General features: G+C 39.8%; 1 protein-coding gene across 1 annotated transcript in view; it reads left to right on the forward strand.

Annotated features, from left to right (window-relative positions):
* Window positions 1-16,459, forward strand: part of med30 (mediator complex subunit 30) — a 35,489-nt gene extending 19,030 nt beyond the window's left edge. Inside the window, exon 5 of the mRNA XM_039821141.1 lies at window positions 15,646-16,459. Within this exon, the coding sequence (XP_039677075.1) occupies window positions 15,646-15,741 (96 nt within the window). The 3' untranslated portion in view covers window positions 15,742-16,459. The remainder of the gene's footprint in view (window positions 1-15,645) is intronic.
* Window positions 16,460-16,952: the final 493 nt, after the last annotated feature.

The raw sequence follows: 16,952 nt of genomic DNA on the forward strand, positions 1-16,952 counted from the left end.
GCAGGTGCCCATACCTCTGTCTTATTAGCAGTCTCATATGTGGCCCATTAGAGGCTCCCTTTATGCCTAGGGCTTTTTAATTGTTTTGCGGGGGTCAGAGGGGCAGTGTAGCTGCAAAGCTCTTGCGGAGGAGGTATCAGAGCTGGGTTTTTTTTGTGGTGAATAAGTGTTTTCCTAGTATTTTGCTGCATTTAGTGTCAAGTGCAACCCCAATTATTTCTGCTTTGTGTTACAGTGTTTAAGGGCCATGTAAGCAATTAGTTTTTTTTAACCATTGTCTGACTGTTGTGGTGTTTAGAGCTATTATTTACATGAAAGGAAGGCATGAAGTAAGTTGGACAGCCTTTTTTTTGCTCACACTATATTGTGTACATATTTGCCAGTTATGTTGTAGGTAGGACACTTGTGTAACATAAGAAAAAGGCACGTTAAGGCCAGTTTTATATTTTTCTGATGCTTTTGAGACTGCTTTAAAGAACAAATTACATGTTGGATACAATTGTATATACATCAAACAGAGGGAAGTTCACGTAAAAGACCAAAGGTTCCATTAAAAAGAGATGTTTTTAAATCATTTTTAAAGGAGCCAAGGCCCGGAGCACTCTCAGGTCATCAGGCATCCTCTGGAAGCATAAACAATGTGGTAGTTTACGTAGTAAGTTAGCCACTGTCTGTACATTTTTTGTAAAATACTTGGCTCTTCAAGGCTCTACATGTCTACATTTCTGCAAGGATTCAAGGTTTATTTTTACATAAACAAGCAATATTTGTTGTGAAATGTGCTGTAGAGATGCAACAAATCTATGAATTTTTCCTGTTTAAAATTCTGTAGACTAAGCGTTTAATTGAGAAAATAATAGGCAGATTAATCGTTAAAGAAAAGAATTGTTGGTTGCAGCCCTATTGATTTGCAATCTGGGCTGTTCCTAAATTTGGGCAAAGTGAAAGGTTGGTGGACTCATCAGAATCCAACATACATGTATATGAACTCTAGTCTTTAGTTTTTACACTTGATATTACTTACGTATCCTACGTGGAAGATAATGGCTGAAACATAGGGGTTTGTATTGAGGTGGCAGTGGTAGTAGGATGTGGTGCAGTAGATGTAGAAGTGGTGGGATTGTGGAGTGGATTGCCTGAAACATGCCCCGTCTTCCTCTTCACTTCCTAGCACAATCTGTAGTCCAAGTCTGTGTGGAGGAGGTCGGGGTCTTTGGCCTCTCTTCAAGTGTCATCCAGGGATGTACTACCTCCACTAGTGCAGTGTCAGATAGAGAGTTTTCACTGGAAGCAAATGTTTTGTTAAAGTTGATTGAGTTATTCTCACCAAAACACGGTGTCCGGTTTTAAAGGGGCTGTACTCAATATTCAGAAAATTAATATAGCAGTAAACAACTATTTGCGAGTGGTATCCTGAGCAGTAATGGTGTCCTGAGCAGAGAATGAGCATCAGTATCAGACGCCGAGAGTCGTGAAAAAGCGTCAGTATTTGACGAGTTGGGGAGCGTTCTGTGAGAGCCGTGTGGAGTAATCCCAGCCCCTTTTAACGGGCATGTTGCAGAGCCAGATACCTCATGATTTGCTAGTCTGGTGAAAACAATGCCACCTCTTTGGTGCAAAACCTTCTCTCTTTCTTCTTCTTTCAACACCATTATTTACTGTACGTGTTTTTTTTTCTGCGTCTTTTTGCTTTCTCCATTCAGTTATCCCGTTGCTTTTGGTGCAGTTGTGCCACGTTCAGCTTTGATGCAGAACAATGCCAGCCTAACAACTCCATTTCAATCAAGGACAATATTTTGCTACTACCATCTTGCACCACCTACCTGCTTAAACCGTAGCTGTCATATTTCACGGGACCCATGTGAGTGCGGTTTTCATGTCCCAGTTGTTCAGCCTGCAGAGGGGAGAGAGAGCGGCTGACTGTTCGCCGGTGGCCGGTCATGGCCAATCACGTGAAAATTGGCCAATTATGGGTCACCAGCCGGTCAATCTGTGCATCTCTAGTAAAATGCATTCAAACAACTCTGAAACAATTTTAGGATTAGGCTACGTAGGTTGTTTTCAAATCAAATTTGAGTTTGAAGTTGATTTTTTTCCACTAATAAGTGACAGCACCACCATGCCACAATATTGGCTTGACATGCAAACTGTGTTTGTTTTGCATTCTACATGGAGAGTTATTTGGAGTGGTTTGAATGCTCAGTTCTAAAAATATGGATTCAGGGTTCATCACTAATATCAGAACTATGAAAACAGGGAGTAAAGAATAAACAACAGGCTTTGTGGTCTGCTGTGTAAGGGATACTTTTTTCGTTTTTGATTATGTAAAGCACTTTGAATTGCTTTTATGTATGAAATGTGCTATACAAATAAACGTGCCTTTCCTGTGATGAGACTGCCAAAGGGCATGTTACACTACATCACCTGAAAGAATGCTATGGTTTTTTGCTCAAACCCTGTCATCACTTTTCATTCTGCTTTTTAATTTAGTAAAGGGAAAGCTTGCTTGTTCAGGTGTTCGCAGAAATAGCTACAGAAATATCTATCTTTGAACTTGAGAAAGTGTTGTTGTGTACTTGAAGAACAAGTACTGTAACATTGTTGGGAGTGTACTTTGAAAAAAAACTAGCCCCCACGTTGTTTTACAGTACATGTATATACTCGGAATTACTGTTGTTGGCACCTGAAGAATATTTAAATCAGTTTTTATTTTCAACCTCATAAGAATTCTCCACTGCCAATCAAAGAAGACCTTGAATATCAAAGTTGCAAAGGGTCCGTAAATTAAGCTCAGGAATTTGGGGATTTCATCACAATTTCAATTTAAAGGCATTTTATTAGTGAACTTATAATTAACCCTTTGCATGCACAGTGCATTCTCCCATCGCATGTGCAGCCCACACCAACACTACTGCACTGTCTGAGCTAGGACTACATGTATTCATTAAGTCTTGATTATATTACAGGAGTGAATGTATGTTTTATATATTTTAGCAGCAGATAGTAGCCTATAGCAAAGTACACATTTTATAACTTATCACCTTCTGCTAGTTTTTGCTAGCTAGTTACCATGTGGGATGTTGCTTAAATGAGCTGAGGAGTTTTAACGATTCCATTTTCATTCTTTCATTTAAAACATTCCTTTTCCATATTTGTTGTTCACTGTAAACCAGAAGTTTGCACAAAGCCCACATTGTCGGCTCAAATTTTCAAAGTACTTTTTCCTGTTAGTTAACTTGCTAGCTAGGTAACTCACCACATATTGCATTTCGCACTGTATGTATTTATATGACAAATTGCCTATTTGGCAAATAAATTGGTTATGTCTGCTTATGAAATGGTAAAAGGTTAGTTTCTGTCTGCATATGACAGCGTGAGCAGATAACTCCTATATTTCCATTTTTTCCCTGTTAATTCACATAACTTGCCCGTTAATTCTCAAGGAACGTTTTCACCGTGAATATTCCTGGAATTTTGCAACCTTATCATGTTTACTTAGAGTAGAGTTTGAGAGGAGGTTTACGGCTTGGCCTCAGATGATATAAGGTCCTCCTGACAAACATCAGAGAGAGATGAAAGAAAGACGTCCTGCCTGCTCTGAGATGGAGACGACGGGGTATCACTCTGCAAATGCTTCAAACTCAAAACTTACAGAACATGCACAGTCATACCTACAGTACACACAAACACACAAAACAAATACACACACACTTTTAACGCTCAGACATCATCTGCTCCATCTACAAATCAGCCCTCCAAGCAAGCCTTCACTCTCTGCAGCTACTTTTAAACTGAGCTCTGCTTTCCCCTGGCCCTGCTATACGTTAGCTAGTTAGCAGCACAGATGTCAAACAGGAAAGTACTCTAATTAGACAGAGTGGGCAGGAAGCCTCAGCCATTTGACACTGTTTCATGCTGACTGATTAATAGTTGAACCTCTAACTAGAGGCCGACCGATACATCTGTAGGCTGATGTTGTTGGCTGATATCATTTACAACCCCAAATCAGAAAAAGTTGGGACAGTATGGAAAACACAAATAAAAAAAGATAGTAGTGATTTCTAAATGTACTTTGACTTGTATTTCATTGCAGACAATGTGAACACAAAATATTTCATGTTTTGTCTGGTCAACTTAATTTCATTTGTAAATATACATCCTTTCCTGTCATTCAGACCTGCAACACATTCCAAAAAGGTTAGGACAGGAGCAATTTAGGGCTAGTAATCAGGTAAATTGGTTAAATAATGATGTGATTTGAAACAGGTGATGTCAACAGGTGATTGTAATTATGATTTGGTACAAAAGATAGTTGTTAGAAAGGTCTAGTCCTTTAGGAGCAAAGATGGGCCGAGGATCGCCAGTTTGCCAACAAATACTTGAGAAAATTATTGAAATGTTTAAAAACAATGTTCCTCAAAGAAAGATAGGAAGACATTTGCTTATTTCACCTTCAACAGTGCATAACATAATTAAAAGATTCAAGGAATGTGGAGGAATTTCAGTGCGTAAAGGACAAGGGCGCAAGCCTAAGCTGAACAACCGTGATCTCCGATCCCTCAGGCGGCACTGCATCAAGAATCGTCATTCATCTATAAGCGATATCACCACATGGGCTCAGGACTACTTTGGCAAACCTTTGTCAAGTACCACAATACGTAGTTACAATCACAAATGCCAGTTAAAACTGTACTGTGCCAAAAGGAAGCCCTATGTTAACGGTCTCCAGAAGCGCCGTCGACTTCTCTGGGCTAGAAGGCATCTGGGATGGACCATCACACAGTGGAAACGTGTACTGTGGTCAGATGAATCAGTATTTCAGGTATTTTTTGGGAGAAATGGACGCCGTGTGCTCCGGACCAAAGAAGAAAAGGATCATCCAGACTGTTACCAGCAACAAGTCCAAAAACCAGGGTCTGTCATGGTATGGGGTTGTGTCAGTGCCCTTGGCAAAGGTAACTTGCACTTCTGTGATGGCACCATTAATGCTGAAAAGTACATAGAGATTTTGGAGCACAATATGCTGCCTTCAAGAAGACATCTTTTCCAGGGACGTCCATGCATATTTCAACAAGATAATGCAAAACCACATTCTGCACACATTACAAAGTCCTGGCAGTGGAGGAAGAGGATACGGGTACTTGACTGGCCTGCCTGCAGTCCCGACCTGTCTCCAATAGAGAATGTGTGGCGCATTTTGAAGCGCAAAATGCGACAACGAAGACCCCGTACTGTTGCCCACCTTAAGACTTGTTTGCAGCAAGAATGGGACAAAATTACACCTGAAACACCTCATCACATGGTGTCTTCAGTCCCTAAACGTCTTTTAAGTGTTGTGAAAAGGAATGGCAACATTACAAAGTGGTAAATGCTTTACTGTTCCAACTTTTTTTGAAATGTTTTTTTTTTTAAAACAATAAAAATCATGAGGAACACATTACATTATGTGCTGTTGTATTGTCTGCAATGAAATACAAGTCAAAGTACATTTAGAAATCACTACTTTCTTTTTTTATTTGTGTTTTCCATACTGTCACAACTTTTTCTGATTTGGGGTTGTAATATATTGTCTATATTGATATTTTTGTTATGTTGGTAGTGGGAGATATCTGTTGTTTTTCTCTTTTTATTTATACCAATTTATAGATATTTAAAAAAAGAAATCAACAAAATGGTGCATCTGAAAATGATCAATTTCTCCAATTATCAATCACTGTTTCAACAATTTCCCTACCCTTATGTTTCTTATATTTATATAGATTTATATATACTACACTAAGTGTAATTATTTTCTTACTGGTAAAGTTTATTGCTCAGCTGTACATAATGTATCCTAATAACCAAATTGGCAAGGTAATTGCAAAGAAATATGTTTACTCGGTGTGTGTGAAAAGGATCAAAATGCTACATTACAAGTGTATTAAAAACAAAATTTTGGCATATGCATCCTCCACATCAGGTTTTGTTTTGTCTCTCAAATATTGATCAAAGTCCCATATTTGTTTGGCTCTACCTGTAACTATGGCTTTAACTCTATATCCGTGCTTTAAGCGACCATACATATGCCAGGGCTCCAGACTGCGACCAAATGGTCGCATTTTGTGACCAAAATTGGAGAGTGTGCGACTGAATTTTACATCCAGTCCTAGAGATAATCGAGCATGCGTAAACGTCTGTGGGAAGGAGACAGATATCACAACTTACGTGCGTCTTAACAATGAGCAAGCAAACTATTGACTTGTTCTTCCGACCTGCGGCTAGTGTGCTAATGCCAGAGTCTAGAGTGTCAGAGTTGGATGATGATTCCGAGTCAGAGGTTTTTTTGTGGCGAAAAAGGCCTGAACCCACCATTTTCGGGAAGACTGGCTGCGAGAATTCAGCTGGTTGAGGTACTGTAAGGAGACGAACTCCATGAACTGCGAATGTTGCAGTCGCTACCCCAGAACTGCAGGGAACACAAAGTTTGCTGACAGTGCAGGCACTTCGCAGTTTAAACACAATACGCTAGTTAAACACAATCTTAGCCTCAAGTATAGAGTATGCCGTAGCATGTTAATAAATGAAAAAGCAACGCCACTGCCGGTTGCTTTTAGAAGACAAGAGGCTGTAAATCAGAGCACAGATGAGGCGGAGATGATGTTGAAATGTAACGGCTTCTGAGCCTCCTAGTGGAACAAAGGAGGATCTGCTCTAAGGGGGAGTGAGTAAAGGCACAAGTTGTTTAGGCCTACTTCTTCTAGTGGAATGTTATTGGCCAGTGCCCCTAATGTTTACATACATTTGTTAAGTATTGTTTTTAACTGTGAAATGACCGAAAGGTTACTATGCACTTTGTTACTAAGCACTTTTTTATTCTGAATGTATGGTGTATATATATATTTGTACTATCATGACAGCGATGGTGCTGTCTGTTTACCTTCTATGTTAAATCTTCAAAAGTGTGCAATAAAATGTGACACTGAATTTGAAATAGCACATTAGTACACAGTATTTATTAGTAATACATTGGAAATTAGTAGAAATGTGAATATTTGGTTAGCATGTTGATTTACGATGTGTGCCCCTAAATTTTCTGGTTATGCCCCTGAAATTTTCAGTTGTGAAAAAAGTTAGTCTGGAGCCCTGTATGCAGACAACACATTTTGAAACCCAGAATGTTGTGATTTGAATTTCCTCCTTATCAGTCCCCTGCTGTAGCTAATCTGCTGCTCAGTACAAATTACCCCTTTTACTCTCCTGAACTAAAGTATGAACTTTGCTATGCACTCAGGCACAAGAGCTTATTGCATGTTCTTAGGTCTACAAAAAAAGGTAGTTAACATAATGAGACTTCTGCAGTGAAATAGACATTTTTTTATGTCACTTATGCCCCTACACAGTAAACATTTCTTGGATTTTGCTCTGATGTGCAATTTTGTGATGGTTAAGTTACTTGCATGGCTGCCCGTCATTGGTTTTAAAGAAACAGCACTTCAACCTTCTTGCCCCTCATTTATTATGACTGGGAACCAAATCACAAAGGTAAGCGAAATCGATGGGGCTACCTGGCAGAGACTCAAGTGCTTAGGAGAGAGCGAGGGGGCACCTAGCCTCAGATACCTCTAAAAGGCCAAATCGATTGCAGCTGTTCTGCACCAGTCGGCTGACACTGCAGGCTTTCCACCTCAATGCTGAGGACGTATTGAAAGAACCCTGTTGGTAGGAGTATGCAAAGATGACAACATGGCTATTGTATTTCTGCCACTCCTGGAAGAGAAGGCTTTTATCTGCCTTCAAAATCCCTTTAAATGGCTTTATTCCCCTTGGAAAGCCACTGCCAACAAAGAACACACTTGCACTTAAACCTTCCGTTGAGAGAAAGCCATGAAGTTTATAAAGTCAATTAAGGCTTTTTTAACTGATGTCAGGCAAATTAAAGCTTCTGTGGCCCGGCTCCCTGTGGGTATACTGTCAGATGGTCAACCAGGGCCCACTTAGCGTCCCAGGGTTCCCCAGGCAGGGCACAGAGCAGTAAGCAGCTTACTTACCCCCCGACTCACTTGTGCTTTCTACAAGTTTCCTCAGAGTGGGCAGAGTATTTTCCTTCAACTTACATTTCACTTTGGAACATTTTTTACTAAGCATGCACTCACTCAAGTGCAATCTACAGCAATCTTCAACAAATCATATCTTTTTTATTTCAAATGAACCATGAATTGATGTTGCTTTACCTTAGTCCATGTTTGCCACTTGATCTTGAACTAGTTGTGTATGTGGATCTGTTCCCCTGAACTTCAATCAAAACTCCAAAATAAATACGACTTTAATCATTTGTGCAATTTTTAGGAGAATGCTGGTTTCTGGAAAGGCACCTCTCCATATAGCTGAGGCTCATTTCCAAGGTTTTGTCCTACTTATTATAAAACATATTATTTAATTAAATCTGACCTGTGTTTCTGCCATGACACTCCTCAGTCTCACTGTCTGAGGACAGCAAGGGGTTTTGCCTCAGCCTCTGTAAACCATGTGAAGTGTAAGGCATTGAACTTCACATGGTGCCCTCCTGCAGTTATTGCTTTTGCTGGTTGTTTTGTTGACGGTGAAGTTTATCCACACTTTGGATTGTTTAAGTGAAGGCGGTCCTTCGTGTTCATTCAGTCAGTTTTGTAAAATTAACATTAGATAAGGGATTCATTGGCTGCAGAGCTTAAAGAATTCAGGTATTTTACCAACTTGGAACCCATTCCTACCTTTTTCTCCTCTCCTCTCCTCTCCTCTCCTCTCCTCTCCTCTCCTCTCTCTTCCCCTCCCTAATCCCTTCTCCTCACTCACAGACACTAACACTTGTAATTCCCAGCCAGATCCGTCGGAGTCAAAGCTGCGATTTGAGTCGTCAGCGACAGGGCGGATTAGCAGAGGAATCCTGAGTGAAAGCACGTCTCCGCTCCACTTGCTATATTCCTCCTCTCTCCTCCTGTGTGTGTGTGTGTGTGTGTGTGTGTGTGTGTGTGTGTGTGTGTGTGTGTGTGTGTGTGTGTGTGTGTGTGTGTGTGTGTGTGTGTGTGTGTGTGTGTGTGTGTGTGTGTGTGTGTGTGTGTGTGTGTGTGTGTGTGTGTGTGTGTGTGTATTTTTCAATCTAAGTCATTTTGTCCCCACCATTATCTCAAATCTTCTCATTAAAAATCCTCGCTAGTGTTCTTAAAGCATGGTGGTCATGTTTTTAATCATAGATGAAATGGGTCAAATGGCTAAAAAGGAGATGAATACCTCATCTTATTCATATAATAATATAATTACAAGATTAGCTTGAATTTTCTATGTCTAATAGATTAAAAAAAAAAAACTCCCCAATCGGCTTTATTGTGGAGCAACAGAATTAATTAATATAGAGTTGCCAATTATCAAGCTTGATAAGCCTGAAGAAGCCCTGTTGTTTGATGGCCTACATTTGACAAATCCCAAGTGTTTACAGATTACAATGTTGTGCTGAGTTGTTGCGTCCGATCTGTCACAGAACGTCTTTCGAGCAGTGATGTATTGAAATCACCAAAATCCATTCACTTTTAATTAAAAGCAATCTCCAATTTTGTGACTAATGGATATCAGGTCAGGGAATGTCTTTTGGTGGCCCGAGCCAGGATCTGTTGTGACATGACACAGAGATACAGCAGTTCCAGCTTCTCTTGTTACGTTTCACTGGAGCAGAATTTTAATAAAGTGATTTCAATGAAAAATTCATCTTTTTACTTTCTTTCACTTCTGTCTTACACCCTTCCACTGAGGACAGCTTCTTTGATCTGATTTGGATGGGTAGGGGAGAAAGGGAGCATGAAGAAGGGTGTCTTCGAAAAGGCAGAGATAGAGAAGCAGCGAAGGATGGAGAAAACGGAGTAACAGCCCTTCATCTATGTCATTCAAACAAACTGTCATCTGTCCTGTTAGCTAAGAGCACTCCGTCCCTTTTCCTACTTTTCTGTTTTTAAAGGCCGCAGCTAATGATGGAGCTGCTGTCCTCCACTCCACTATGCACAAGCCATTTCTGTGTAATCTGTGACTATTTAATCACTGTAATTCAAACTGATTGGGTTGTTATAAAGTTGATGGTGAACAAAGGATCAGATACTGTCAGAATCAAAGCGGCAGATACTAATGGACTCTAGTTGTCAGTTTGAGACTCAGCAGATGTATGGACTCTTTTCTTTAAGAGACAGTGGAGGACAAAGGAAGAAGTGAGACTTTTTACGCTTACTATAGCAATGCTGGCAGGACAGGAACACAACGTGAGAAATGGTAATCCTACAGTTGTACAGGCTGTTAAACAAGACAAGTAAGAGTTGTGTTTCTGAATGTTGGAATTCCCAAGTCAGAGCTTTACATAGAAAAGTCAAATACAATTACTTAATTAAAAAAAACAAATAAATCAGTAAATAACTGTAACAGACAACATGAAAACAATTTTATTGTGAATCGCTGTCCTTCTTGTTGCTTTTAAATATGTCTGGCTGCAACCTATAGTCATTTTCATCATCCATTCATCTACTGATTATTGTTTAGTCAGTAATATGTAAAACAAATATAAAAAATGGCCATCACAAGTTCTAAGAACAAAAGATGACCTCTTTTAATGTCTTTTTAATCCAAACAACATTATTTCATTTGAAATAATATAAAACACTGAAAAGCAGCAAATCTTCACTTTTGAAAAGCGAGAACCCCCAATAAAGATGTCCATATTAACCACATTCAAGGTGTTTTAGATTATTTTTATTATCAATTATTCTGCCGATTACTTGAGATTATTTTATCAGAAAATAGTGACAAATGTCCATCAAATTTTTCTGAAGCCCAAAGTGACAATGTGTTTGACCATATGTCCAAGACCCAAATATATTCAGTTTACTGTAAGACAAAGAAAAGCAGCACAACCTCAAAATTAAGAAGCTGAAACGAGGTAATGTTTGGAATTCTGGCTTCATAAATTACTTAAATGATTCATCACTTATCAAAATTGTTGCTGATTTATTTTCACCTCAACTTTTACATAAACTGGGAGTGATTAACATCTGAAACCCCACAGTTTCACAAGCTTGGGAAATTAAACAAATGTAGGTCAAACCACAGTGCGACTCTAGTTACACTATTTTCAACTTGGTTTTAGAATCCGTTCTTACTGGGTATGAATCAGACGTAAATTGTAAAATGTCCATTAGGCTTAGCTGCAGTTACAGGGACTAGAATCGGATATGTTTTTGACCCCCCCACCCCCACTGCCAAAATGTTAAATCTCTTAGGGGAGAGGTTGCCAAAATTCTGTCCAATAAACAAACTACTTATCAGTCCATGTGACTTTTGTTTACAAGGCGACTTGGTTTGCTTGCAAAAATCTCACCCTGGCTTGTCCTCTGCCCAGATCTGCTGTAAGCTGCACCTGAGAGCTTTACATGACCTTCTGTTCCGGCTCTCTGATCGCACACAGATATTGGGTGTGCACACTTACTACATGTAATAAAAACTTCCATGCAATGTTTTCAAAACAACTGAATTGATTCGTCGATCGACAGAGAAGTAATTATCAACAATACTTTAAGGAAAAATGCTAGACTTCTCTGTTTTTTATTCACAAAATGTGAGGATTTGCTGCTTTTGTCTGTTTTATGTTAGTGTAAATTTAATATTTTTAGGTTTTGGACTTGTTGTTTAAAGACATTCATTTTGGGAAATTATTAGATTTTTTAGACTAAGACGGTCCATCTTGGCCAATACCTGCTTAATAAGGTCACTATTGGCGCCGAAACCTATCCACTGGATTGAATCGCTGCATCCCTTATGCAGTCTGACGCACACTCACACAAATAAAATAACACACAGACATTAGGCTCATTTGAGATGTGCCAGGTCTGCGCAGAATCGATCACTGGCGATCGCCGCCCAATGCATGCCGGTTAGATTTGTGTCCGACTTGATCCCGACTTGCTCTGACGTCATGCACACGTGGGCAACGATAACCTCACGAGATCAAGGCGGCCGCAGTTCTGAGACGCAGGCAGCGCAGTTGCTTTTCACCGACTGCAATACCCAGGCGGACCCAGGGGCATGCTGGGAGACGCCGGCCTCTCAGCTGATCCAACAGCTGATTGGTTCAGAATTGACTCAACATGATGACGTTTTATATAAACTTTTTATTGATTTTGAATTGGAGGGATTTTAACTGCTATTTGTATGATATAAGTTTATTCTGGTAGTTAAGTTTAGAAGTCAGAGAGACTAAATCTGTTCAGATTACGGATCATTTACAGTCTGTTGTTAATTAAAATCAGCAACAGATCGCATGTAGAGCATTTTGAGAGCTACTCTGTCATGATAAAACAACTGGAGACTGTGTACAAGCTGATATATGGGTCTGATAGCATTTTATTAAATCGGAATCGGACCACAGTGTTTCTGTGACTTCCTGTTCAGCCTGAAGGCTGCTGGAATCGGCTGGAAACTGTCTGACTTGAGAGCGGATTTTTGTCACCGCCCCCTGCTGCTGCCGCCTACTCTCGTCCACTTTACAGGCGAGGCGCAGTTCATCTCCAACGAGCCTATTTTCATGTGCAGCCACACCCTCACAGACACGCACACAGACATGCACATCAGACCATAAACACATGCACACACTCACATACTCACATCACACCATCTCCTCTGTGCGTGCCAATCTCCATTTCCACTCCATCTCGGGTCATTGTGCTTTTCCACTCTCTCCTTTGCCAGTCCACCGGCGTCTGCCAGCATTTCCTGGTTATTTGAAGCAGGTAGGCAGTCTGCCAGTCCGCAGGAGGCCTTCAGAGACAGGAGCTCAGACAGCGCTTCCTTGTTTACTTTCATGAGTTGTTGACTGGCCACCCTGCCGCGGCCGATGCGGTGTCAGAGCGTGTCAGAAAATGCCTACTGCGGATTGAAAAAGCATCAAAAACATTATTGTGGGGCTGACCTGCTGAGTGGCATGCCAAGAAATGAGGGAGTGCATCAGCTGGATACCTGTTTTTGTGTGTGTATGTGTGTAAAAGCCTTGTTATCGAGATTTAAAAAAAAAATGGTTCAGAGCTTCTTTTCTCTGCTTTGTTCTCTGTAGTATACCCTTTTTTTTTTTTCAAACATCGCATTATAGGTGTGAAGGATTAGAGTTACGCTAATTACAAGGTTATGAATGGAATTATATCTCCCTGAGGTTGCAGAACAATTTCTGTAATAATAGCAGTCTTGTTATTCATAAATCAAGGTATGCCAGCGAGCCTTTTTGTGATGAATGTGCCGTGAAGGCTTCAAGCCTCCATAGTTTTATTTCCACTGTGAAAAATGGGGAATTTCATGTCTGGTTTCAAAGAAAAGCTGAGAGTAGAATCTGGATTCAAAAGTAAGACATTTTGTCTTTGAAGCCAAATCTGTCTGTTAACGCTTGAAAACTATATCTGTTATTGCAGCTTTTTTTCCATTTAAATTGTTAAAAAATAGTTTTGCTGTTAAAAGAAAGGACCAGTGTTGTATTCTTTGTTTAAAAAGTGTTTGACTGAAATTACAAAGGCTCATGGTATCATCTCATTAATACAGAGTAAATGACCGAGATATTTCAAGAACTTGCTCGTCAGGGTAATGAGGCATATCCCATGTAAGACACACACACACACACAATTAAAGTGAAAGTCGAAGAGAGAGATAGAAAGAGAAAAGAGTGAGAGAGCTTAAGAGGCAGTGAGAGTCCCCCAGAGAGAGAGAGACTGGAAGGCCTCCAAATGTTCCACTCTGGAATATCTTCAAGGACAATCAGCTAAACAGCTGATAATAAGAGAGCTGTGTGGAATCGATTGCTCAAGGTGTTATCTGCACTGCTAAAATGGCTGGTAATTAGTCATGGCTAAAGGAGTGTTACCGAGAGAGTGAGATGGATTTAATCTTAATAGATTTCACTGCACTGCAGATACAGTAGCTCCTGAGTGAGTAAGCCCCCATCTCTCGCTGGCTATCTATCAGAAGAAAAGCAGCTGAGTAAGTAGCTGTGATGTACTGCTGTTGCTTAATTTGCCTGAACCTTCAATTGTAGATGTTTTGTTACTTGTTCAAAGCCAGCACACATTTGGCAGCTGTGCCTGTTTTTATTGTGACTCTCCAGCAGCAGCAGCTCCATTATTTGTTGATGTATAAAGCTCGGGCAATGAGGTACTTCAGACCATGGCAGCTGTTGACTTAGAGATCTTGGTAGCACATTCAGAGGCAATCAGCAGACAAAGCCCTCAGTGACTGACGGGGTGATTGGGTTGTTTGCTCCGCTGTGATGTACCTGTACAACCCCGAGGCAGGCCAGATGTGTTAGTTTAGCGATTAGCAGAGGCTAGGATTGATAAAGTCAACTAAAGTACTCAGTGTTTGGGAAGAGGTTAATGGGCAGGGTGGAAAACGTTGTCTATTGTATGTTGGAGGAAAAAATACAATGAAAGAAATGAAGTTAAAGATGGCTTTCTAACTTTTATTTATCTTCGCCCCACCCCATACAAACACTAAAGGATAAGGCAGGGGTTATTTTTTTGTTTATTTTTTTACTGTCAATAAATCCTTTGAAAAAAACTAAACCAACAATACATTAGACTTTTCATCTGCTGCCACCAGCGAGTCAAAGTTTTTTAATGTACCAATACTTTGCTTTATGACCAAATACCTGCAAAACTAATGGCATTCCTATCAGCCTCAATGTAATTAGCAAATGTTTGCATGCTAACATGCCAAACTAAGATGGTGAACATGGTAAATATTATCTAGAGATGTGTTTTTTTTGTACGTTTTTGCACACAATAGTGTTTCTGTGACTTCCTGTTCATCCTGAAGGCTGCTGGAATCAATAGAGCTCAACGGCACAGAGGAATAAGCTATATCAGGCTTTGGCTGCACATACAATACTTAGTAGGATCAGTTTGAATTTATTGTAGGTTTTAGGTTTTTATATGGCTTTGTTGCCTTTGTTACATATAAGTGTCTGGCAGTAGCTGTTATACTCTCCAAAGAATCCGTCTCCATTTTTAAAACTACCGAGGCATAAACACCTTGAACCTTGTTTTCATACTGTAACGACAATAATAACTTGGACTAATACTAAATTTGAAGACAGGAAACAGAATCTTTTAAATGTGTTTCTCACAGGATTTCCTGCTGAGAAAAACCTCCCTGTTCATTTTCTCATGCCAGCAGCAAAACCGCAACAGTCATTAGGAACGAGATTACACCTGGAACCTGTTTTTCTCAGTACTGTGGTTAAATAAATTATATTTTACAGGACTTCCAGTGGTGTAGAATATGTGAAGTTTATGCTGTGTTGATAGCATGATGCTAATGTAGTGCTGATGGGGAAATCTAGTTATGTGGTCCAGTGTAGCAGCTCAAATCTGGCTGCATGGGACTTTTCAGTACTACAGTATGTGCAACTTTAATACCCTGTAAGCCATGGATTATTTTTTTCTGCTGAAATGTGTTTGTTGAAGTGTTTTGTTGGTTGTTTGACCTTTTGGTCTTTTGTAAACCTGTAGTTTTATTGTTTTAGCAGACAAAAAGGCACTATGACATTCATATTTGTTTTTTGTTTTTACATCTAAAAATATGTAATATTCTTTTTCTTTTTGTCATTTTTTCCTGTAGAAGCTAAAGCAGAAGAACCAGCAGCTGAAGCAGATCATGGACCAACTCCGCAACCTCATTTGGGAGATCAACTCCATGCTGGCTGTCAGGAGCTAAAACAAATGCACATTTATATACAACGTGCACACACTCGCACACAAAATTGCCCCAAAAATGGGATTATTTGGTCATGAACTGGACGTGCGACAGGGTACCACAGGCTGGCTGAGGCTGCACTTTACAGAAGAAATTGGGACTTTGGCAATATTAACCTGTTTCCTGAAGAAGAAGTAAAACAATAGCAGGAAAACCGAGAGGAGACACATGAAGACGAAAAGCGCTTGAGGCCCAATAAAACACCGGAACGGAGGGGGCAGGTGACATCAGTGTGGACGATGGCAGAAAAAATTCTGTCTACCTCGATATTCTGCATTTCAATCCACATAATGACTGAATTAATAGTTGAATTAAGAGTTGATATATTACGTTTTATGTATTTGTAGGCCCTAGCTCAAGAAAGGGGGTTATGCCTGTATCGGACACATTGATATATTCTATTTAATCCCAAAATTCTGCCAGTTTTGTGTATTTAAATCAAGTGAAGCCCTACATTTAAAAATCTTTTATATGATCCCTAAAAACGTTAATAAGAAGGACAAACACTGTGGCAAAATTATGAGTCTTATTCTTACTATATTGATCTGCTTTTTTTATTTGATGTAATATGTAAACCCATCTATGCTCTGCTCTGATTGGACTTGACATGTCAATACAATGCCTCGTTAAGGATTCTGCTGAACTATAAATCTTGCTGTGATTTAAAAATATAACTCAATGCTGTGTTGTGCTGTGATTTTTGTTCGTCTGTGTATCTGTTATTTATCCCGTCTGTATTTATCAAGCATTTCAAAATCACTCCTCGCGCTAAAAGTTAATCTATAATAAACTATATATCGGACGATAGTAACAAAAAAACAATCTTGATACAGATTCCTCTTGACATTTTACATTGTAAGAATCAGCTTGTCAGTGCTCTCTGGTGGAAAAATGATGCTACGGTGACAATGGTTCTTAAAGTGCTCATATTATGCTCATTTTCAGGATCATAATTGTATTTAGAGGTTATATCAGAATAGTTTGTTGTACTGCACATTGCTGCAGCTCCTCTTTTCACCCTGTGTGTTGAGCTCTCCGTTTTAGCTACAGAGTGAGGCATCCCGCTTCTGTACCATCTTTGTTAGGAGTCACACATGCGCGTTAGCTAGGTAAGGACTACTAGCCAGTCAGAAGCAGAGTATGAGGGCGTACCATGCTAGCAGCTAGGCGAG

The sequence above is a fragment of the Perca fluviatilis genome, chromosome 13, assembly GCF_010015445.1.
Source record: "Perca fluviatilis chromosome 13, GENO_Pfluv_1.0, whole genome shotgun sequence".
Taxonomy (NCBI): Eukaryota; Metazoa; Chordata; class Actinopteri; order Perciformes; family Percidae; genus Perca; species Perca fluviatilis.